General features: G+C 41.6%; 1 protein-coding gene across 1 annotated transcript; it reads right to left on the minus strand.

Moving 5' to 3' along the window:
* Nucleotides 1–10,601: 10,601 nt before the first annotated feature.
* Nucleotides 10,602–14,512, minus strand: abraa (actin binding Rho activating protein a). Its single transcript, XM_028406188.1, has 2 exons — nucleotides 13,618–14,512; nucleotides 10,602–11,633 (listed from the first exon to the last, which is right to left on the minus strand). The coding sequence occupies exons 1-2, from the start codon at nucleotides 14,242–14,244 to the stop codon at nucleotides 11,196–11,198; spliced, it is 1,065 nt and encodes a 354-aa protein (XP_028261989.1). The 5' UTR covers nucleotides 14,245–14,512; the 3' UTR covers nucleotides 10,602–11,195.
* Nucleotides 14,513–23,582: the final 9,070 nt, after the last annotated feature.

A 23,582-nucleotide genomic window follows, 5' to 3' on the forward strand; every position in this document is an offset into this window, starting at 1 on the left:
TATCCTGAGACACACGAAGAAAAGTTTGAAATTTGAATGAATTGTAAAACATTACATTATGGAAATGACAGATTATGTCATAGCCAATCTCAACTAGATTTTATGCATGCAATATATTCTATTCAATTGTGATTAGGATTCAAAGTGGACTACCATAAATGCATGTGATTTGCACATATAAACCCTCATCAGTGTGCAGTCACCATGGCATGAAACAGCCAAGTGTTTAAAAAAAGGGGGGGTCTCAAATATTGAGGGTCCTCATTCGGTTCAGTTCTGTTGTCTATAAATTCTCACATTTCACCTTATTAAGGTCACATCAAGCGCAGGAGGAGGGGGGCAGTGTCACACCCAAGCTGTAGCACCAACACAAGACAAAAGTAGCCCGGCTGACAACTTGTTGTACATCCCAGTGTAACTGTAGTTTGGAATGTTATTTAGCTGATGGATTTGTAAGATTCTTTGGCTAACAGTTGTCTAATAACAGTTTCTTACTGTGCCAATTTCTACCAGCAAGTGTCTTCTTCTCTTTCCTCTTCTTCTTCTTCAATTACCTTGTGGCATGTGCCATTGTGAGGGAGGAACACGAACACAAACCACTCACCACATCTGACAGCAGCTCTCAGGCTGTGCAGAGAAGCGTCCCTTTTATTCTAAATTACAGCCCTAATCCACAGACCGCCGGGGCACCTGATGATTAGCCATGCCAGTATGGAGGGAGGAAAAAGGAAAGACAGAGGAAGGAAGCATGAAATGTACTTTGCATCATCCAAACACAGCATCCAATATGGACGTCAGGTTTTATGGGGGGGGGGTGAACATAAAGGGAACACAATGTGCACACTATAGAGAAATTTATAGTTTACTAAAGGAAAAAAATATATGCGTTTTATTTGGGCACTTTATGATTCTACATGTCTTTTTATGTGTAAATATTGATTGTTAGTGTCTTTTGGAGTGAGCCAAAGTTAATCTATAATGACTCTTAGTTGGTTAATATGAAAACACTGAGGGAGGGAAGCGATATCTTTGCTAGTTAAAGTAAGATTGTAGCATTAGCTGGTAGCATCCGCATGACATGATTAAACTTCGAATTAATTAGCACACAACTTGATAAGCATGAGCTGTATGCTACACGGAAGGACTAGAAATGAAATACATTCATATGTAGCAATTAATTTAAAAAGAAAAATGTTGAGCAGTAATATGTGAAATCTGTGACTTTTTTAACCTTTCAGGCAAGATTTCAGAACAAAATCAGACTCTCTTACACAAATTAGCTAATATTTTAATGAAATTATCCAGTATACAGTAATTTTACTTTAAAAAAAACATTTTTTTTTTTCATTTTCTTTTTTTTAAGTGGCCTCTTTTGCCAGTAGCAGCGTTGCAGGGATATTAATGCTGTATCTGTTTCCAGACAAATTAGCCACATTCTTTAAAGCAATAATCAGAAAACATCCAGCCATCGCAGTTTTTCAGTTCCTCAGTACAATATGAGGAAAATGACGCACATAGGAATTGATTTTTACTGCATTCAGATTTATCAGGTATTTTACATTTGGTACTTTGTAAAAATGTGAAATTATTTCTGTGCTTATTGAGGTTGTGGCATGTTAATTCAGGACTGCCCTGTTGCAAACGGCACGTGTGTGTGCGGCATATGTGTGGATATCCACATTTTTTGTGATGTGGCTTGTAGGGATCACTCATTTTAAGACAGTAGACTAGATGTGTCTCACCGTATCCCAAGATTCATTGTGCTAGGAACAGCAGACTCCACAAACATTTAACTCTTAGACTGTCAGGATCAACTCCACACCTGAATAGGCCGTGTCATTTGCAGGATGCTGCCTCTGACATGCGACAGCGCCAATACGTCAGGGCCACCTGTAACCACACAGGCTTTTAGATTGTATATAACAAATGAAACAGACGTATAATCATGTGAAGAATCTGAATGCAGTAACATAAAATCACTTGTTAAATGACGTCACTTTACCTCAGTGCATTTACGTCTTCTTGTTCCACAGAGTGTTTCGTGTAGTCTGAGGCTTAATATCTAATGTAACGTCAGAGGAAAATGTTTTTCAAACCCTGAAATTACAATAACCGCATTTTTCGGACTATAAGTTGCACTTTTTTTTATATTTTGGCTGGGTATGCGACTTGTATATGAAAAAATATATAATTACACATGTTTATTGTTTTCACACTGACAGCTGCTAGAGGGCACTCTAGGCTTGTCTACCTCTGGAGTTGGCAGAGTTGTTCAGAACGACACAGAGGAAGAATTCAATGAATTTAGTGATTTGGAGTGAGATGGAGAGCTGGTTTTGTTAAGTTCTTTATGCTATAGTTATCTGAATAACTGTTAATATGTTACATAAAGGACAACTATTGAGTTTGTTTTTATGCTTCATGTAGCTGAAGAGCCATCAATGTGTTATGTTAGCATAATGCTAATGTCGTAACCTATGCTATTAGCATACCATACACCTTATGTGCGACTTATACTCCGGTGCGACCAATAGTCCGAATAATACGGTAGTAGTAAAAGGTTAAAAATGAACTTTTTAAAAGCAAAGTAATCTTGTATAAATCAACATTATCTGATATTATATTATATTATATTATATTTTATATATATATATATATATATATATATATATATGAAATGAAATGAACCCCTCTTACTGTGACCCAAGGAATGTGTTTTTTTTTTTTTGTCAGTGTTTTTGTGTGCCAATTCTAACATGCTACTTAGAGGGCTGATTTCCCAGTTGAGGACCAATGAACAAGAAACGTTTACACATTCAGTTATTATCACATCAGTCAGAAATGGATCTGCATCCAAGAAGAGTTAAAGCAAAAATACTATACTACTGCATGATGAGTGCAGGGGGTTAACCATCATAGAGCCATTTATCTACATGTAACCTGCAGCAGCTGCCTGTGCAACACAAGGGGGAGCAGCAAAATTCATTAAGCATTGATCAAAGCGCAGATTTGTTTAAAGGTTTTTTTACTAAATGATGGGTTTTCTGTGTTGGCTGCAGGTGCAGACTGTGGCGTTAGAGTATAAGGTAACGTCGTTACGTCATCAAATGCATCACCATGTAACGCTGCAGGCAAACGAATGAGCTACTGTACGTAAATGTGATAAGTCGATGTATTCAGCACCACAAATGTACGTTTCTGCACCCCCCCCACACTTACCTTATTTTGATTGTGCGTTGCCACTTGGATGTTAATCATGTACTTCTATCAATTGTAATGTAAGTAGAGGCCTTAAACGTACATTTTATGTCAGGGCTAAGGACTATGAATTGTTGCATTAAGTAATCAAAACAACGCAAAAAAAAAGAAGTTTTACAGTGTCACCATTTCAACCCATTTAGGTATCATGAATGGAACGGACTATCATCATTCTTAATGAATTTCTGACTAAAGAACAAACTGAAGAGTAAAAAAAACAAAACATTTTGGAGCGTAGATATTCAAACACTCTGACCTGTTTCTTAACTTCTTTTCTAAACTTAGGAAAAAGACACTACAGTTTGTTGATATTTGGATGCACATCATGGTACTTTGTGATTTTAAATGAGTAAGAGTTAAATTTGCAATCTAGTCTTCTGTAAGAATTATACTGGAGTCTTTTGTACTCTTTTAAGGTTGTAATCCTGCAAAACATTTGTCATGAGCACCAGTTGTGGCACCTTAGAGGAACACAAAACTGAAACACAGGGGCGGTTATGTCATGTATGTATGTAATGGATCAGACTCTCTGATTAGGAAAAGGTGGAGGAAGCTGCAGCCAAACAAATCAATTTGCGAGTGATTTCACCAGAAGACCAGACGTTTCCTCACATTTATTTTGTATTTCTTTTTTTTTTCTTTTTTTAATGGTTTAACTCTTTTAACAGACGGGTTTCCCGTTGGCTGCATGAAACCAGGGCCCAGCTGAACTTCCCACTTGAGCAGTTTATTGCTCACAGCTTCCAAATGAGCTGCTATTAGGGCTAATCTATTGTATCCTGACCTCCTGCACATATTCTGTATGTACAGGAAATGTCTTTATGTGACAGATAAGACACCAGTACACACAGGCAGCCTTTATAAGGCACTGTTTACACCTGATTCCGAGTTACACTGCTGAAGAGAACAATGTTTAAACCCTACAGTTTGACTGTTACCAGCTGTTGTGTGTTGTTGCTAATGCTAGCGAAATGCTGAGGAATTTACATCTTGCTTAAAGTATTAATATTTATTGACCAATCAGTTTCTTGCAAGGCGGAGTTGCTGATGCGATCACGTTTAACTCACTCATTGTGTTGGCCTTAAAGTACCAACCAGCAGCAGTGGCTTCTCTCTCTTCCAATCTTGACTGATCAGATGCAGCCAGCAGGTGTAGCCTGCAGGATTTCTGTTGGTCAGTGGCGCATCTAATCAAACATGCGGTGCTGGGAAGCAGCTTGCGGACCCTGTGGATATTCATGTGCAAACTAAAGTTTGGTTTTCTTATCACTCAAGATTACTTTTCCAACTGTACTATTTTTTTGCATGTGTGGTTGCTCTAACGCTGCTAGCACTGGTGCACTGAAGTCTGTTTTTGCAGATCAATCTAAAAGTGAGGCTGGGTTTAACTCCCTTTGAAGCTCTTTAAAGAAAATTATTGTGTTACCTGAGCTAAAATGGTCCATATCTTTGTTTTTCCACATGGGTTTTACTCATTAGGCATAAAGAGAGCACTGTTTATTGTCCTTTTCTTTTTTAGCGACATATCATATCATGTTCTCTCTCCAGAGGAAGTGGTGGAGGAGTGGGAGGATGAAAGGGTGCACACTGCTCCTGTGTGGATGTTATGAAACTGGTGGCTGGTGGGTCCCAAAAGCAACACATCTCCTCCAGACTCCTCAAACTTTTCCCTTCTTCTCAGAGCCCCTCCCCACACCCATACAGCACCATCTGTTAGCTCCTCTGATCCAAAACATCCCACATTACCATGAGTGAATACATTTTTAGGTTGGGTGACCCCAGTAAGAATCAAAGTGCCATCAAACGTCATGTGTTTCCTCCTCTAAATGTTTCCTCTCATCTTTCTGTGTATGTGTTCACTTTTGGCTTAAAAGTCCTACAGAGACACTTTGCTTATTTCTCCAGTGATATAAAGCCATTTTATCTGAAACGTCCACAGCCTTAAATTCTCATCAGTCGAGGCCTTTTTGAGGACATCCAAGGCCCCTGAAATAAAAAAGGTGATGTTTTGGTTTTGGGATATGAGACTTGAGTTTCTACAGGCCTTCGCATGCTGTCAGGGACATGTGATGTGGGCAACCTTTGGAAGCAATGATGATGGAAAGTCTGTTTTCCACACTGACTATCCAGGGAAGTTTATAGTCTTGTTCTCAGCTACACAACTCATCAAAAACATCACAATAAGGAAGAGCATCAGATTGAGAATAGTGTTATTTCTAACCTCCTATAGGGAGTACTGTCATTGTGTTTTCTTCCTTTAATCCCATCCCATACTGTACATTAGCATATCCACACGTTAGCACATATAAGCCCATCCGCATTGCTTTCCATTTGTTGCTCATATTTTACTGCCTTGAAGACCTGAATGTTATCAGAGGAGTGACAGAATGGTGTAACTTTAGTTTCATTCACAGCACCATCATTTAAAAACACACGTATATTTGCAGATTCTTTGGCAAACTGTTATATTGTTGAGTAAATGCACAATTTGGTGTATTGTTATTCTATTCCAGCTGTCAATAAAATAGTTTAACTCCATCCATACATGTCTTTTTCATGTTTTGTGTCATTTGTGACTTGTTATATACACCCGTGGGTGCCATCCTCAGCTACCTTAGCAGGAGCAGATGTCATCAGGTGGTGCGCAACCTTCACTGAGTGTTTCGACCCTCAACACCCTCCAGTTGGCGGGATGGCAGTGATGCCTAGCCCCCTCCTTGAGGAAGGTGATTGTCTTCCAGAGGCTGTGTCAACTGGTCTCTTCTTGCCTCTCTCCTGCTCTATAGTGTCAGCTAATGAGAGAAGGACTTAGAGGTGCCATCTATACCGCCCCCTCTTTTACACCCGGACAGTATGTGTGCCAGTGTCCCCCTTTTGGCTACAGAGCTTGCAAAGTGGATCGTCTCTCAGCCCCCATGTGTGCAGATGTACTGGCGAAGGGAGTGTGTTGTAGACAGACCTCAAGAGGAAAGAGATACGGTACCGTTCCAGCCGCCACAGGTCTCTCCACGTGATCTTGCCCCCTGGGAACCTTGTTCCACTGCCCTGGCTAACCGGCTCTCCTCTCTTCCTGCCCCATGCCTCGTCTGGCCCTTGCATTTGCATCTCCCCAGGTTTAAAAATGGGAAGAGCCGAGGCCTTGCCGCTGGACACATTGGTTGCTGACGATGTCAGGCTGCCAATGCTCCACGGCTGCATTGGCAGCCAACCTGCATCCGGACGTGGTTGTGATATTGAGACCGCAGCTCCCATGTGGATGTGGGCAGATTGACTGGCACTAATGGATGTGAACCTGTCTCAGACGAAAGACGACCATCTTAGGAGAATTGTGGAGATATCTTTGGTCGTGGCTCTTAGTCTTACTTCACACTCTGAGACAGATTCAATGACGACCGTTGTCAGCATCTTGCGACCAAAGATAACCTGAGTTTAGGATGACTATCTCACTGTGTGATAGCTGCTACGACCTACATATGTCTGCTAATCTAACCTGCGATTCAGTAAATGCACATTGTACAATCTGCACGCATCAATCTTGACGTTGTACCAAAGCTTATTAGCTCCACGCTGCATAGTGTGTCATGCAATGATCTGTGTCCATAAGGGTGACATCCCAGATGGTTCCAAACACCTTCCTGTGGACACATTGAGTGGATGTAAAACCTGTTGGTCACTAGCATGCTAGCTAAGAACATATCAGACATGTTTGCCTTTTTGAATTTAATTGTAATAATAGTTTTCTAAACCTAAGGACTTTTATTGACTACACCAATCCTGTCATCCTGGGTTGAAGTCTCAGCTCTCTGACTCTGAATGATCATTTTATTATTTTCTGTAGCCCATAGAAAGGAGAGAAAAATAATAAATAATAATAAATAATAATAATATTATAATACTATACATCATAATAATTTACATAATTCCAAAGTTATAATGACAATATTCAACCAATACGTACTTGAGATGCAGAACGACAGTGACAGAAAAGCAGGAACGATGATAAGCTATATCCTGACCCAATAATTCAATTTCCTTCAAACTTTTCTGAACTTCAATAACTGAAAATATCTAATGGGATGAAAGAAAGAAAAAATAGACTTGGAGGAAAAAACATAATACTCAGAAAGATGGCCGAAGAGAATGAGATTGGGAGCTCAGAGAGAAACAGAAGAGGAAGAATTCATTTTGTTTGAGAGTCAGCAGCTAAGCAGTCGGAGGCTTCAGCCTTCTGCCAACATCCCTCACTTCTTACCTTCCTCCCTTTCTATCTCTCTCTTGTCTTTGGTCTTTTTTTTCTCCTTAACTCTCCTTCCATCTTTCTCCACCCATCATCCCTCCATCTCTCTCTCTCTCTCTTTTTCTCTCTCTCTTTCTCTCTGGCAGATGTCCATACTCCCTGGCGACCAAACTGATCAGCTTGTATTAAGCTCTCTCTCTCTCTCTCACTCACTCACACACACACACACACACATGCACTAAAGCAGTTGCGTGACAGGAAGGCAGGTCACACTAGTCACATACACACTCACACATTTGCACGCACACACACACACACACATTCAAAAGCATGACTTGCATGCACATGCGCAGACTGACAGACAGCACATCACGCACACGCACGTACAAGTGTAAGCGCGGCTTGCATGCACAATAGGCGGACAGACAACTTCACACACTGAAATTAGACGGACCAGCGGGACGCCCTCTGATGGTGCAAATGCAAATTGAGACATAAATGGTTTTCTCCACAGGGGAAATTACAGTTCCAAACAGCAGCATGTTTCAGCTCAGTAAATCACAGACAGCATGCAGGAAGGTGCTCCTCTGCCTCACTCTGGCACCCCCTGCTGCATCGCTCTTTAGTGACATGACGTATTCAGGTACTTTCATTTTACAAAACAAAACAAGATATATGATTGGACTCCCATGTTAAAATGTCCAACTTCACAGCAGAAATTTGCATGTTTACAGCCTGGTACAAAAAACTATTCTGGTTTCAAATGATAAGTTTTCTTCTAGTGTCAACTGTACGGGGGGTGAATTTTTATGCAATTCACTTGTTTTAATTATATTCAGACTTAAAATGACCCATAATTATTAAATTAATTAAACCAACGGGTGACGCCACGGAAGCTCTGTCCATAGTTTTTACTGTCAATGGGTGAGACGTATTATCGCCCTCTATATGTCATTGTAAATAGTGTTCTGGTTCCTGGCTCTCTTCTCCCTTTCTCTTCACAGGTGCTCTGCTAAATGGTCTCACCTGCATCCAATCCCTGCTCAACTCTCTGCCTTCTTAAGGAGCTCACTCACCTTCACTCGCCGTCAGTTCTTTAGTTCTCGTTGCGGTAATAGATCGTTCTTCCTCCAGTGTCCTTTATTGAACTTTTTCTGCAAATTTACTCACCTTTTTGCCTCAGCCCTGGTCCCGTCCAGTCTTCCTGAGTGCCTGAACCTCAAGAGTTTTTTCTCCTTCGTCGATGTTTTTCATTTTGATGTGAGCACCTGGTGACCCCGTGGCCCAGCCAAAGGAGCGACATGGGGCCAACAACCACCTGTGAGAGGAACCGTAAGTGGCCGGTGCACATTTGGATTGGGTGGCGGTCGAAGGCGCTCAGACACTCATTCTACAAAAAGATTATTCACGTGTGCTAAGGTAAAAAAGTAGGTCCATATTTGAACTGATTTATAAACGTGTCCTTTTTTCTATGACATCAGAGGGTGCAGCTGTATATGACATTTTAGCTGATGCAAACACCAGTAAAACCTAAAAGGTGCTGCTCCTCCACCGCAGGAAGCAGAGAGGAGTGTAGTGTGGAGGAAAAGTAAACAAGCTCAGTGATCCACCAACAGCATTCAGACCGACAGCCACAGAGTCCGCAAGGGTTTAACACCGTCTCACTGCAGCATCAGAAAGTGCTTAAAGTGCTCTGCTGCCAACTCGTACAGACTTCTCCAGGGAGTTTCCATGCAACTGTGCAAGCTGAGGTAGACCTTTCAGGAGGAGCAGCCCATAATTCATTGTAACAGAAAATGAAGACTCCAGAGACGCATCCAAAAAACTAAAGAATTCAGACCACCAGGTGGAAAAATGGAATCAGGACTGCAACGATACAGCTTTTATTAGAATGAGGTTAGCTGTTACCATGGCTACAGATCCTGCTTCTGCAGTCTTTGCAGGCTCATGGTAGACTTCACAGTTTAAAGCCAGACTTTCTGAGCTACAAGCAGAAGACAGCGCAGAAGATTTAGGAATAAATAGGAAGAAGAGTCCACCAGAGGAGGAGATTCACACAGGAGAGCGGTGCCGAGCTGCAGGACAGGAGCCGCTGGTGGATTCACTGTTTCCTGTTTTGAAAATGTTACAAAGTTTTATCCTAAATTCCTGTTTAGTGTCAAGTCAGCACCTGTTGCCTCTCATCAGGATGGTTCCTGGTTTAAATGTGCTGACTGAACACTGTACAGGACACACAGGTTATGGATGGATGCATGGTTGGAATGTTCTTGTCTTCCTTCTTGCATTTCCTGTTATTTTTGTGTCTGTTCTTTCCTTGCCTGTCCTTGTTCATGTATTTTCCCCTTCTGTTATTACCTGCACCACCGATATTGGATCTACCTGTATCCTATTACCCTTGTGTACCTGGTGTGTTCATGTATATTTGTTGGTTTTATTCTTGCCGTCTGCATGGTTTCAGCTCCTCCAAGTCGGCTCTGGTTTGTTTCAGTTGAGTTTTTCTGTGGGTCTTGCCTTTACTTCCAGATAGTTTATGTGACTTCAGTTCCAGTTTTGTGTCGTGATTGGTCATTTAAATCCACAGTGTTCCTGGTGATTTTAGTGTGTCTGTATTTATTTTGCATTGTCTTGGTTGCTTCTTTGTAAGTTGGGTTGTGTGTTTTACTTGCTCCTGTGTTTCCCGCATTTGTGATTGCTTGCCCCGCCCTAATGTGTTTCACCTGAGTCTTTTCATCCCTCATGTACTTAAGTGTTGTGCTCCTCTTTGTCTTTGTCAGTTCATACTGTCCTGTGTCTATGTTTCCTGTGCTTTTCCTGTGTACTTTGTCTGGTTGGTTGGTTTTGTTTTGGACTCTTTTTTGTGTCTGCATTGGGGTCCACCTGAGCTCTAAACAACAGATTTGTTATCTGTCCCTGCAGGTGCTTACATCCTGGGGAACGTAGTTGCCTTAGTATGATTTAACTGAAAAACAGAAACATCAGCCTTTAAATGTTAGTTTTTATTGACTTCCATGTAGCCTATGATAACACTGACCACAGCAAAAGACACAAATGTGACACACAATAGCAATAAAATAGTCCTTCTGTAAGAAGACACACAGGCTTTCAGTTTGAAAGAAGAAAATTGTACGCACTAAGCTTCATGTTTATTTCATTCTAATAATAGTAAATATTTCAAACGTTACAGTGAGGTAAAATATAAGAAAGATCACAGTTTACATTCACTCTGCTTTAAACACTTCCTGTTGTCGAGGAAAAAAAAAAGACACAATGCATTAGACTGGAGAACAGATAATTAGTGTGGTCCAGAATAAATGAGCGGTTCTGATGTGACAGTCAGAAGAGGTCCATGTGACGCAATGAAAGCAGCTGTGTGGTGGACACTGGGCTCATCAGCAAGATTTGTGTTTCGGTAAATCTGGTAAATATGTATTGATTTAGCTCAAACATGTTCTTTGGTGTGTGGTATAGATGTTTCCTGATAAAGCCTCGTAGTTTGACTGGCATTCTAGTGGATTCTTAAGGTTTCTAGATAGTTTCCAGTCACTGCCTGCGCCATAAGGTGCATGAGATGAACTAATGACTGTTTCGAGTGATTGTTTCGGTCGGTTAAATTTAAGTGATAGTGATAGTAGTTATTTGCCATTTTTTTTCTCGTAGCTTTAGTTAGCAACTTGTGTCAATGTTCATAAGACGTGGCGTCTCAGTCCCTCACTGTAATAATGACATCATCGTCCTGTCCTTTCCACAGCATCTCCCCCTCAAAGTCCACCATCTTGTGTTTGCGGCAGCGCAGCAGTATGCCCACCACTTTGTCTGAGATCTTCACATAGCGGTCAAAAAGGCGACCGAAGCTAATGATGGTCCTGCCCTCTTTGTCCTTGAAGCCCATGTCTCTAATAATCCACACCATCTCCTCCATCTCCCTGTGGACGTGTTTCTGTGCCCGGTCGCCCCTCTCGGCCGTCTTTGAACCGTCTTTGGGACGGCCGTAGCCGGTGTCACCCTTGCGAAGGCGCTGGGCCATGGCGTAATCGTGGTCAAACTCCTCGCTGAAGGGGTTGAGCTTCTGGCCCTCTATGTGCTGCTCGGACCACTGCTGCCAGCGGGATTTGATGTCGCCCATGGTGGCAATTTTAATCTGCAGGCAGGTTAAAAGTAGAGATTAAACAGCTGTTGAATCAGTTGCACACAAACAAATACTAACCTCTGCCTATATATTAATGCAAATGAAAGTCTCTGCACCTTTAAATAAACTCGCCTCCAGGTGGTGAAAGTGATGCCATGCTTGGCCTTTAGTTTGCACTCTAATGGGAATATACACGTACCCTCAGCATGCTTAGAAAAGCATATTTTACAACCTCCAGAAATAAAAAAAACTAAAGCAGCAGATCTGCAGGTGCCTCTGCAGATGTTACTCAACCCATGGTTTATTTTGCATGATTGACAAAAGTCCTCCTCTACATCTCCTCATCTTTCCTTTCTCCTTCCTCTCTCACCTCATTTTGGTTTCTACTTTCATACCCTCCACTTCTCGTCTTTCTTGTTTCTCTCTTTTTATCCTTCTCTCTTCCCCCCAACCTCACCCTTGCCTCCTCCTCCTCCTCCTCTTCCCCCCTTCTTTCCTTCCGCCTCTCGGTATTTTCCTCAGCTTGCCAGACCTTCAGATCAGTGTCACCAGATCTCTTTGGTATTCGCTCTATGAAAGTGAAGACTTGTCACTGTGTGACCTTCCGCGAAACTCTGTGAGCCTGTAAAGTAATAATGCTCCTCATCCTCACTTTTGTCTTTTCTTGTTTGGTTTTTATGCGATAATGTGGTAAATTTTATATATTTTATTTTTACATGTGGCCCTGATATTGCACATATTGTTAGCAGTACTTTTCCGTGCACTCCTACAACTATTGCAAGCATCACCTACACCATTCAGAGTTAAATCAATAATATTCTGCATTTTTGTCAAGTCATTAATGACTAACATGTCTACTAGCAATCGGAAAAGAGGGGCCACTTGAGGCCGGCTCCAAAAGTCAATCAGACCCCATTGACCTCCATGATAAAATGTCCAACTTTACAGCAGCAAGAAAGACGCGTCTGCTTTCATACTAGACCAATTTTACTTTTGCAGTTTTTTTAATTCTAAACAAAAACACTTTCTATTGATACAATAAATAGGTCTTTCCACAGGTTCTCTCTGTCTGTCTCACATTTCCTCTCTCTCACACCCGTGGCCCTCTCTGAACTCTCCCCCTGTTTTCCTCCTGCTGGCTGTTCCACCTGAAGGTCAGGTTGTAGGAGGAACACGTTGTAGAGGGTGACTATATTTATTTACATATATTCCATTGCGCTGTGGTCCAGAATGTGTTTTTATGATCTTGGACCTGCTCTCTCTGCCGACCCTCCATCGACATGTCAGGGGGACCACCGGCGATCTCCTTTTGCCTTTTATGGGGAGAGGCTTTAGCTATTCTCACTTTTGTTACTCAAAAAACACTCTTCATCTTTATGTGATCACTCTGCTTTCACCTCTTTTTCAAGACTTTATAAGGATCAATTACAAAAATTACACAGAAGTAGCATATTGGTCATTTAGATTTTTTTTTTAAATTATATTTTCTATAGACTTGCCTTCAGAGAAAAACAGGTTCTTATATGTTAGAAGTGTATTATGTTATTGTACATGTTACATATTAAGTAGTTAAATTTGGTTTTGACTTGTAAAATGTTTATAAATGAAAATCAAGAGTTAATTCGGAAAGGTTCTTTCTCAGTTTCACATTCTCCTTGTTTTCAGTTTTTGACGTAGAAGCTTCATGATCAGAGCTAAGGCTGCGATGATGTTATTTACAACAGGTGTATAAAAATAGTACAGTTGTGTTGTCCAGGGCCTCAGAGGTGCTATTTTGGTTTTCCCATGTTAAAAGTTTGATTGAGTACATGGATCCAGTAAGCAAAATATCACTCATTAGGAGACGTGTTTTAAGGCACTAAATATTGGTTCTTCTGTAGCTGTGTTGACTCCAACTTTGAAACATATTCATTAGGAGGGATGTAAACCAAAACAAGTCAAGGAGGCTAAAAGGGTCAACAAAGCTATTTATATTATCATGTGATCTTGTATCTACCTTGGACCTCTGGCTTTTGGGCTGGACATCGCTCTGTTCAGTTTTGGATTCACTGTTGTCGCTGAGTCCCCCGTCCTCTCCCAGCCCGCTGTCCTCTGTGTCCACGCTGCTGTTCCTTGACCCCAGCTTCTTCTCCTGGAGCATCAGCTTCCTGTCCTGGATGCCTCCTCCCCCACCTCCTCCACCTGTATTCTGGAGCGCCCGCATCTGACGGCGCCTTGTAGGCGACTCATTTCCCAAGAATGGCTTACTGTCCTCCGGTCCTGACTCCATCTTGCCTCGAATGGCGTTAACCACATCACTGCTGCTGCACTCACTGCGTTTCGGCTGCACGGTCTTGGTCACGGAGCACGTGCGGATTTTACTCCCACCGGTCTCGTTGGCTTCTGCTGTGATAACACGTGGGGTGACTGTAAGTTTGACTGTGAGTTTTTTGTCTTCCTCCTGCACAGATGATGGCATCCAGCCGCTCGGGATGGTGTCCTGCTTGTCTGTGTGTTCGTTAGCCCAGCCCTGCCAACTCTTGGCCAGACTAGCCACCATAGCGGCGCATTTTATCTTTCGTACAGCACGTTTGAAAGTCTGTGACTCTTGCGGTGCCGCTGTGGAGGTCCCACCACTACTCATGGTGACAAGAAGAAAAAAAAACTTTTTGTGTGCTTGTAGGTGTTTGTGCCTTTTTCTTCTTTTAAGTCCTAAAAGCTCCAGACTGGAAGCTCCCCGATTTGAGCGTCGGTCTTTATAGCTGCTGTGGATCTTCACAGAAGCAATCCTGAGCCTTTCCAGATCATCAGTCGGTCAGTGGGTGAGCCCCTAGTGTTAAGAGTGCTCGGACTTTGGCTTTAATCCCCTGCTGAAGCCCCTCTGGCTCCACAGCGGCCTTTAAATAGGGAAGGGTTGTAAAGGAAGTGATGTCGCACGGGGTCCACGTGAGACAGGAAAGTCCAGTGTCAACATTCTTGTTAGTGACACACTGGTTCATGCACACACACACACACACACACACACACACACACACACACAGAGTGACTGAGGAGTGGAATTTCTCCCAGTGGGATCCAGGGAACAGGTGTCCAATGTTTTTAGAGACTCAGGCCTTACACACAAATATACACTGAAACAGCTCTGAGTCAACCAGCTATACATGTGTATGCATGAGATTATTGTCTATAGATAGGGATGTTTTCATTCAAACACACACAATATTTCTTCCGTGCATGTTGAGCTCACTTTAATGTGCGTGGCTGTGAATTCCCGACGTGTGGGTCAGTGTTTGTCTACATGTCTGAGCATGTGTAGCCGGCACTATTTCAGGCTCTGTGTACATTTGTGAATATGTAAGTGTGAATTTGTGGCTTATGATTCATGCACATTGTAAACGATTTAGTAATGCATAGATGATCTGGTGCAGTGTTTAAAGCATCGTGAAGGACTTGTGTCTCTGTCTCCATGATGGAGGATCTTTTTGTTGAAGAGCTAGTCTCATATTTGGGGTTGTTGTTATTGCTGATGAATGAAGTTGAACCAATCAGACTGAAATCTGCTAAACCACTTAGTTTTGACCTGTTACTCTATAAAAGTGTATTTATCTGGCAAAGTGGAGGAGAAGCCTGCTGGAAGTGGGATAAATTTGACCTGTAACATGTCTTCAATGCTTAGAAATGGCCTGGTCTTACACAAGCCAAGTAGTTTTAATGTTTTTTTTTAACTTTATACCACCTAACTAACAACTGCATGTTGATTGAGATGGTCTCACTCCAAACATTTTAAATATTCCTCCTTAGTCAAGGTCAGCAGGTGCTACAGTGTTAGTGCAGCTTTAGTGTCAATTTTCACCATGAAGAGTAGTCCTATTGTTTGAAACCTAACCAGATAAAACAAAGAGAAAGACAAGAGCTGAACACAAAGCATGATGAACCCAAACATGATTAAAGTTATGAACGATCACCAGGTAATGACAAATCTGCATCGGTTAAAGCATCGGTAACAGGAGCTTCTTCCCATAATACAAACTTATTTGGACCAGGGCAAGCAAACTGTAAGGTGTGAGATTACCCTAAAATGAAGAATACATGTACTATACAACATGCATAAATAGTAACTAATAAAGTATGTTTTATGGTGTAAATACTCACACATTAAGTATACGGTAACTCTGACCTTCTTTATCTATGGCACAAAATGTATTTTAAACAAACATCAAACCAAGAAGTAACTTTGGCCTTAACCGACCAGCATGTTTATTTTTTAGCACATATTCCCCAGTGATTCACTTTAATATGGAGCGTTACGTAATATGCAAAGTGTGGAAGCTCATTAGTGTAATCAACACAGTAGAAAGTACCTTAAACCCAGCAAAGAGCCTGAGTCTGTTTTATTAAGGGATTAACCAGCAGTGTGCCGTTAACATAACCTAATAACTATACCTGCCTTATTAAAACCCATCAACACAGCCACGTGCTCATATGTGTGGGAACCTAATTATGAAAAAATGCAAAATTAATTAGGACCTGTTTTATCTGGGAATTCATAATTCAGTTCTGCTAAAACGTTGAATCTCTCAGAAACACAAAGCTGAATGTGTCTGCAGACCAAAATAACCAAATGTGGGGTCAAGCGGCCACCAGCTCCGGTTTCTCTCTCTCTCTCTCTCTATGTGTGTGTGTGTGTGTTCCTGGGCCTCATGCCAACAGCTGCTTCACGTGCACGCTCTCACTGCCTGCTGTGCACGACATGGCAAGCACAGAAATAGACGTGCCTGGCACTACAAAGCTAAGAGGAAGGTGTGAGAGCGGTGCGTAAGAATTCCAGTATTTATAAGTGACTTAATCAGAGCAGAGCTTTTTATACTGTATGCGAGCCTTGAGTCACTGACTGAATAATGATGTGTTGTACGATCATGATGAGAAAACTTGTTGTGTTTTCACCTGCTAGCAGGTTCACTGCTGGACCTGTATGCTACCAGTGCTAACAACACGTGTCTTGCTTGAGCTTTTTTTTTGACAAATACTTATATATGATCTACAGCTACAACAATTTGTCAGCAAATGGAAGTTTAGAATGGTTAGCCTGGAAACTAGAAAATATTTAGAACCTTTTTTTTCCCATTGGTTTGTCCATAAAATGTCAGAATACATTGATTAGTCAATAATGCAATCAATCATACGGCTGCAGATCTAGCAGACTGCTATAGACCCTAATCTCACACAGCCAGGCCTCCATGTGGTCAGAGTCAGTCAGATAAGGTGCTGTTTTGCAGGACAGAACAACACACAGTTTCACAGCAACAGAAACTTTGAAAGTATTATTCTTTACATGTTTTTTAATAGATGGATTGATTGATCTTATGTAATTGGAGCTTGCTTGATCCTAATTGATTACAAGTTCTGAAAATGCAGAGTCACAAAGCACCATGCACGCACATAACAATAACACTAACAATAACAATGTGTAATCTCTCCCTGCAGATGGAGGGATTTGTTAGTATTGGCTGTCTTTCTTAATACAGTGTGGATACATGGGTGAACCAGTGAAGTGTATTTAAAAGAGAAACTAGTTAAAGTTATTTTTCTGTATTGTTTGTGTTGCTTCCTGGTTTCTTGTGTTTGTAATTGTGTCCACCTGTGATGTGTTTTCTTAGGTTCACTTCCTGCATGTCTTTTTTTAATGTGTTTGTAGTCAAGAGCACACTAAGCAGAACCAAGACAAGTCACGATCAAGACCACCGTGTGTGTGTGTTGGCTTATAGCCATCAGCAGTGTTGTTATTAAATGAGCAAAAGTAGTCTGGAACAAATAAAATTGAGTTAAAATAATGTAATAGTGCAATTAGATACCATAGTTTCCATAAAACATTGAACTTGTTAAAATAAAAGTTACCTCAGCAGGGCATCGGGGTCATGGTAGTAACAGAGACACCCAGGTCTCCCTCCTGTCTCCGGCTCCTCCCGGGAGTCCTCGACTGCTATAGACCAGCTGGGAGCTATAATACCTCCAGCGAGACCTCTCTGGCTGGCTCTGAGGTGTCAAGGAAGCATACTTACCAGGTGCCTGAAACACCTCAGCTGGTTCTCCTCAATGTGGATGAGTTCCACTCCGAGTGTGTCACCCTGCGGAGGAAACTGATCTCAAATACACTAAGACCCTCAGAGGCAGAGAGGAGGAGATGTGACATATTTGTGCACAGATGACAGTTTTTTTTATTTGTTTTTTCTTGCATAATGAGTGCATTTGTGTCTAATTGGAGAATGTCTTTTTCTGTGTCTGCTGACGCCATCCACAGCAGGAAGCCAAGCCAGAAGTCAGATCTCATTACAGGTTAGTTCCTCTGGCTGAGCCCAGTGCCAGTCGCTGGTAGGGTGAGAAACACACTGCCTGTGACACACACACAAACACTCACACACATTTACACTTCTAAAGCTTAACTCTCAGATCCACTTGGAAAACCTGAGGACCAAATGACTTCATGAAACTGTTCTCAATTTTTAGACATGCAGAAACACACACACGGATATGCCATTCAGGCACACAGCTAGAAGACAGATTGGAGTCAGTGTGAGAGAACGCTTCTCTGGCTGCTTAGGATGATGATGTCATCAGCACACAGCCATGGTGATGAACAATGTGTTCTGATCCATCTCTGGTGAAAAGAGCAACTGTCCCTGGCTCTGTTTCCTCCACAGTCTGAATTCACAGAGGAAAGAGTTTCAGTGTGCAACAAGAAACCATCGCAAGCCACATAAAGCTGGTTTACCTCCATGAATCTATCTGGAAGTAGATGATCGGAGAAAGTCATAACACATCAGACCAAAACCTGGTGTTAAACATCTAGACAGAACCACAATGAATCACCTTCAGAAGAAGTAAACGTCCTGCAGCAGATGATCTGACCTGGTTCAAAACCATTGTGTTAGTCTAAAGGCTGTTCCATACTCTGTGAGACAGAGAACAGAGAACTCGCTCCACGGGTGGTAAGAGATAAAAAAAAAAGTTATTTTCGGCACGGAGGTACCATACTCCGCGAGACGTCACACTAGGTTGACAATGCAGGTGTATTGTAAATTGTGAGCACAGTCGTGGTTACCTGGCCTAACGAGCTGATAATGTTCAGGAAAGAGGGCACACAGCATGACAATAGATAGAAGACCAGTGTAGCTGACTGTAGCAGACCTCTGGTCTGTGTGGGTTTAACTCTGTGAACTGATTGTGTGGATGACTGTCTGCAATCATACATCCTGTCTCCCGGTGTTTACTGTGTGCGAGCCACTGTAACGCCATGATCAATACTGGGATTAGTTTTTATATCGCCACCTTTTGGACAGACACTCTCCTCTGTGCACCGTGTTTCTCCTTCCAGGAGCTGTTTGCCAGCTGCTCATCTAAACTGTCCATCGTCGTTGTACTTCCTTCTTCTGTCTGTGTGTTCTGCACCTGAAACCCTTGCGCTTCTCCACATTCATCACGCCCACAATCAATTCCGACCAATCACAGCATGGTTGCCACACAGCCTTGAAAGAAAAAATTCTTCCCGGACCCTGTGCACAAGAGTGCGGAACAACGGGCGGTCTGAGACAGAAAATGACGTCATTTTGTGGGCGTAACGTCTGCAGGGGGGAGGGAGTTCTCTGTTCTCGCGGAGTATGGATCCAGCTTAAGAATACATAAAAAGTACATTGTTCACTGAAGAAGTGTGGCAAGTTTGACCTGAGGTGTGCAGTGGATAAATAAAGGAATTCGGATTCTGATTCTGGTTGTATCCCAAGCTCAAAAAGCATATGCCTATATCACTCAGTGTTGGGAAGGCTACTTCTAAAAAGTATTCAGTAACAAAATACAGATTACATGTTCTAAAATGTCATTTGTAATGTATTCCTCATGATTGAGGATCATTATAGGCGTGCACCGTTTCACCCGCTTTACTCTTCATCCTCAGACTCTGAACATTCATCAGTCCGGCTGCACTGTCCTCTCTGTCGCCATCAGCATGCAGCTTTCTGTCCAGTTTGCTGAAGTGACCCAAAAACTTTAGCTTTGATCAAAGAATTTGTATTGACAGTAAGAGCTGTCACTCCAAAGACTATTCAGCATCATACACATGTATGAAATATGCATCAAATACTTTAACTCATATTTTGTATTCTAATTATGTAACGTTGGTGCATGTAATCGATTACACTGATTACTGTACAGGTGTTGGACAAGTCAGGATAAAGTTATCAATATCTATTGACCCAATCTGCAATGTAATAATCTAACAAAAATTGCTTTTCAACTGCAGGAACTATTAGACCTTTTCCACTCTTTCTCACTCACAGGGTTCAAGAGAGTACCTAATGTTCGTTAGGCACTTCTAAGCATCCCTTAAAGCTGAGGCTTGGTCCTAATTGGTTAAACTCAACAAGACAGGCCCCTGACGTACACAATGGGGGGCCTTTTTAAGAGACCAGAAACCCAGCAACACAAAGATTGGAAAAACAGAGGATGGACAGCTGGAAAGGATGGGTGACAATAGGCCAATGACGAGGCTTTGTTGGCTTATTATTACCCAGACCAAGCTGATTAATTACATTGCCTTATGAGCCCGGTAGATCTTACACCACAGGCTTCATGTTCCTTTGGTTGAAATGCATATAACTGTACCATGTTGTTGGTCTACTTTTTGTTTTTTTGTTTTTTTTTCCTAATTTCTGATGGTTGCCATGTGCCTGCATTTTGTCAGAGCAGCTTAGGAGCTCCTAGCTTGTAGAGGAAGTTTTTTCTTTCCCAATTAATTGTAAAGAGCTTCTACACAGAAATTTTCTGCAGTGGAAACTCTACACTAATTTTATGAATGCTGCACACTTTTTTTTTTTGCAGTTATACACAGAGAGTAATCGGAGGTATGGGGAAGTGGGACAGCAGCAGATCAGAGCACGAAGCTCCGTTCACGGCGCAGGCGAGATCCAGAAATAAACCTGACAGGCGTTTCTTTAGTTCTGCACTCCTCGCTCTGTTCCCTCTCAACTGTGAATATGACACAGCTGAGTCACACAACGACCGACGTGTGCGAGTTTGTTCATGTGTAGCTCATCAGTGTGTGTGAGGTATTTAAGGTGTGTGTGTGCGTGTATCTACAGAAAACCTAATAGGATCAGTCAACTTCAATCTTCTGTCTTGATAACACACCAACGCAGCTGTGCACACCTACGCTTTGAAGTGTGTGTGTGTGTGTGAAACAAAAGCGTGTCCTTATTTCCTGCTATAGGCTAAGCAAAGCGGATTATAGCGGTTTAGCATCTTCCCATTATCATTCCAATACAATGTAAGCACTCATGTGACTGAATGCACAAAGCGGCGGTTTGTGTCACACAGGCATCAGTCTTCCTCCTCTCCTGCCATCACTCTCATCTTCTTCAAAGAAACATTTCTCCTTATCAGCATGTGACAACTACTCATTTTTCTGCCTCTGTGCCGACTGTTTCCTCTTCTTTTTAAACATGATTTCTGCACAGCTTGCTCTCTGGCAGACCTCTGTGATGTAGCTGATAGACTTCCCATTTGTATTAAAGTGCTGCATCACCCACCATCATTCTCTTTGTCTTCCCTCCTCCTTCTTTGAATTGCTGCTGTGTGTTATACACTTTTAAATAGGAGTAATATTTGTCTTTTAGGTTTAATTACATCACCCTCATTAGTTTCTACCAAGCAAGTCCTGATGCATATTGATGTGCGGTGGTTTTGGCCATCAACGGTAGCATTGTCAGGGTTTCAGTTTGAGCCAGGGCTTTTATTTTGTAGTTCTGTTGTGTTCTTATTAGTTCTAGTTGTGTTACTTCCTGTTTTGTTTTGTAGTCACTGCACTCCCTCTCGTTTCAGGTGTCTTGTCTTCCCCTTCCTTGTGTGCTCCCTCCTCCTCCTACTCCCGGGCTGTGGGGAGTTCAGTGTAGGGCACCATATAGTGAACTCCTTGGAAAAGCATTTTCAGACATTTCGGACACTACCTCCCTCATTTTCTGTCGCCGTGAATGACATCATTACGGTCACAAATTAAACAAGCCGATCTCTGCCGGCTAAACTAACTCTGTTGTTAGCAGTTATAATTTGCTCTGTTATAGCCCAACAGGGAAGAAGAAATATTCAAAGGAACATATATAGGAACACATAGATAATTTCATTATATGAGAAGGACATACTGGTTTTCTCACCTGTTACAGAGCATGAAATAAAATAAAAGTAAAAAAAAATATGTAGATGAAAATATAATTGTGGGTTCAGATGATGGAGGGATGTTTTCTGCTTTCTTTTCTGATAACGAGCAGAATCATTCTGCACTTCTTATAATGCAGATGAATAAAGTCCTTTTAGAAACCAGATTGCCAGCTATTGATAACCTTAATCACATTGTAGTTTTTCCTTTCCTGCTTCTTCCTTCCTCCTGCTGCAATAATCAAACCAATAAGTGCGTCTGTAATGGTGGAAAATATCTGATGACACATATAGTCTTCTAGCAGACTTACTGTAAGTGCAGCAGCGCTTCCAGCTGTCCTTTCCAGCTCCATTAGATAATGGAGCTAATATTTTTGATGGAGCAGATAATGCTGTCCTCAGCTCGGCTTTGCCAAGAAAATATAGATTTAATACATTTCCTGGAGAGAAGCACTCAGTTTTAATTAACTATAATATTTCTGCATTATTGCAACTTATTTCAAACATCCCATATCTGCACATTCTTTGAAAAACAGACTTTTATCTCATCTACTGAATCATTCCTCTGCAGGGTTTGTTGGCTTGATGCAGACTGCACAGACAACAAGGTCTACAGCAGCTCCTGTATGCAGATTCCTTGCGTGCCAAATAGCAACAACTGCTGTTGGCCTAACAAGCTGCGTAATAAATGATCCTCTCACTCGGCAACAAGCTCCACTGCACAGAAAATATTGCTTCTGTCAAATATGTTTTTAATATATTCATCATGTGCGACTACCACATACTCTTCTTCTTCTTTGGTGCTCGGTGGTTGCCATGTCTCAGTTCTAATGAGGAGCTATAGTGTCAGAAATGGATAATTGCATCTTCTGTGTGAGACTGTTTGGTTACAGAAAGTGTGCTTTACCTAACAAGCTGGGAGACAAATGATGTGTCAGCTTTCACGTCGTAGATGGATAAATATTGCTGCTGTCATGTTTCTTTTGATGTATTACTGTTGTCAGATGAAAGCTGAAGAAAGTATGTTTCTTTAGACACGCAGTGTGGGATTGAAACAGAAGAGTGGTGCACCACTTGTATTGAATTTTGTAGATAGATAAACACCTCAGCTGGAGAAGATTTCATCACTACACAAAATAACCCCCACTGCTGGTAAAAAGTGCTGGGCTACTGCCGGACGTGAGCATACAAACATTGCAATGAAATTAATATGGCATTGAATAAATAAATACATATAAGTGGCACTCCCGTTCAAAAGTTTGGGGGAAAAAAAGGGTTTTTTTTTTTCAATGAAGATGAATTATTACATTAAAGTAATCAGACATACAGTCTAGATATTGTTAATGTGGTAAATGTTTTATTTTTTTTTTTTAGATACTGTATTAATCCCAGAGGGAAATTCGTTACGGCTGCTGCACAAGCAGTGTCATACAATGACTAGCAAGGCGCGCCACAGGCTAGGGTGAAGTGTCTTGCCCAAGAACACACAACAGTGAGTTGGGATCGAACCACCAACCTTCCGGTTATTGGACAACCCTGCTATCCCACTGCGCCACTGTTGTTGTTGTTGTTGACTATTCTAGTGCTATGTTAGCACAGCTGAACTGTTATGCTGACCAGTAGAACTGGCCTGTTGACCCTAAACTTTTGAACGGTAGTGTATTTTGCTTCAATGGTCATACAAAGGAAAAGTTATCATCTATGACTAAGAGCAATACTTGAACAAATTCAGTTTTTATTTATTTATATAGTGCATTTTATAATCAGAAATTGTCTCAAAGT

This window comes from Parambassis ranga, chromosome 5, assembly GCF_900634625.1.
Source record: "Parambassis ranga chromosome 5, fParRan2.1, whole genome shotgun sequence".
Classification (NCBI taxonomy): Eukaryota; Metazoa; Chordata; class Actinopteri; family Ambassidae; genus Parambassis; species Parambassis ranga.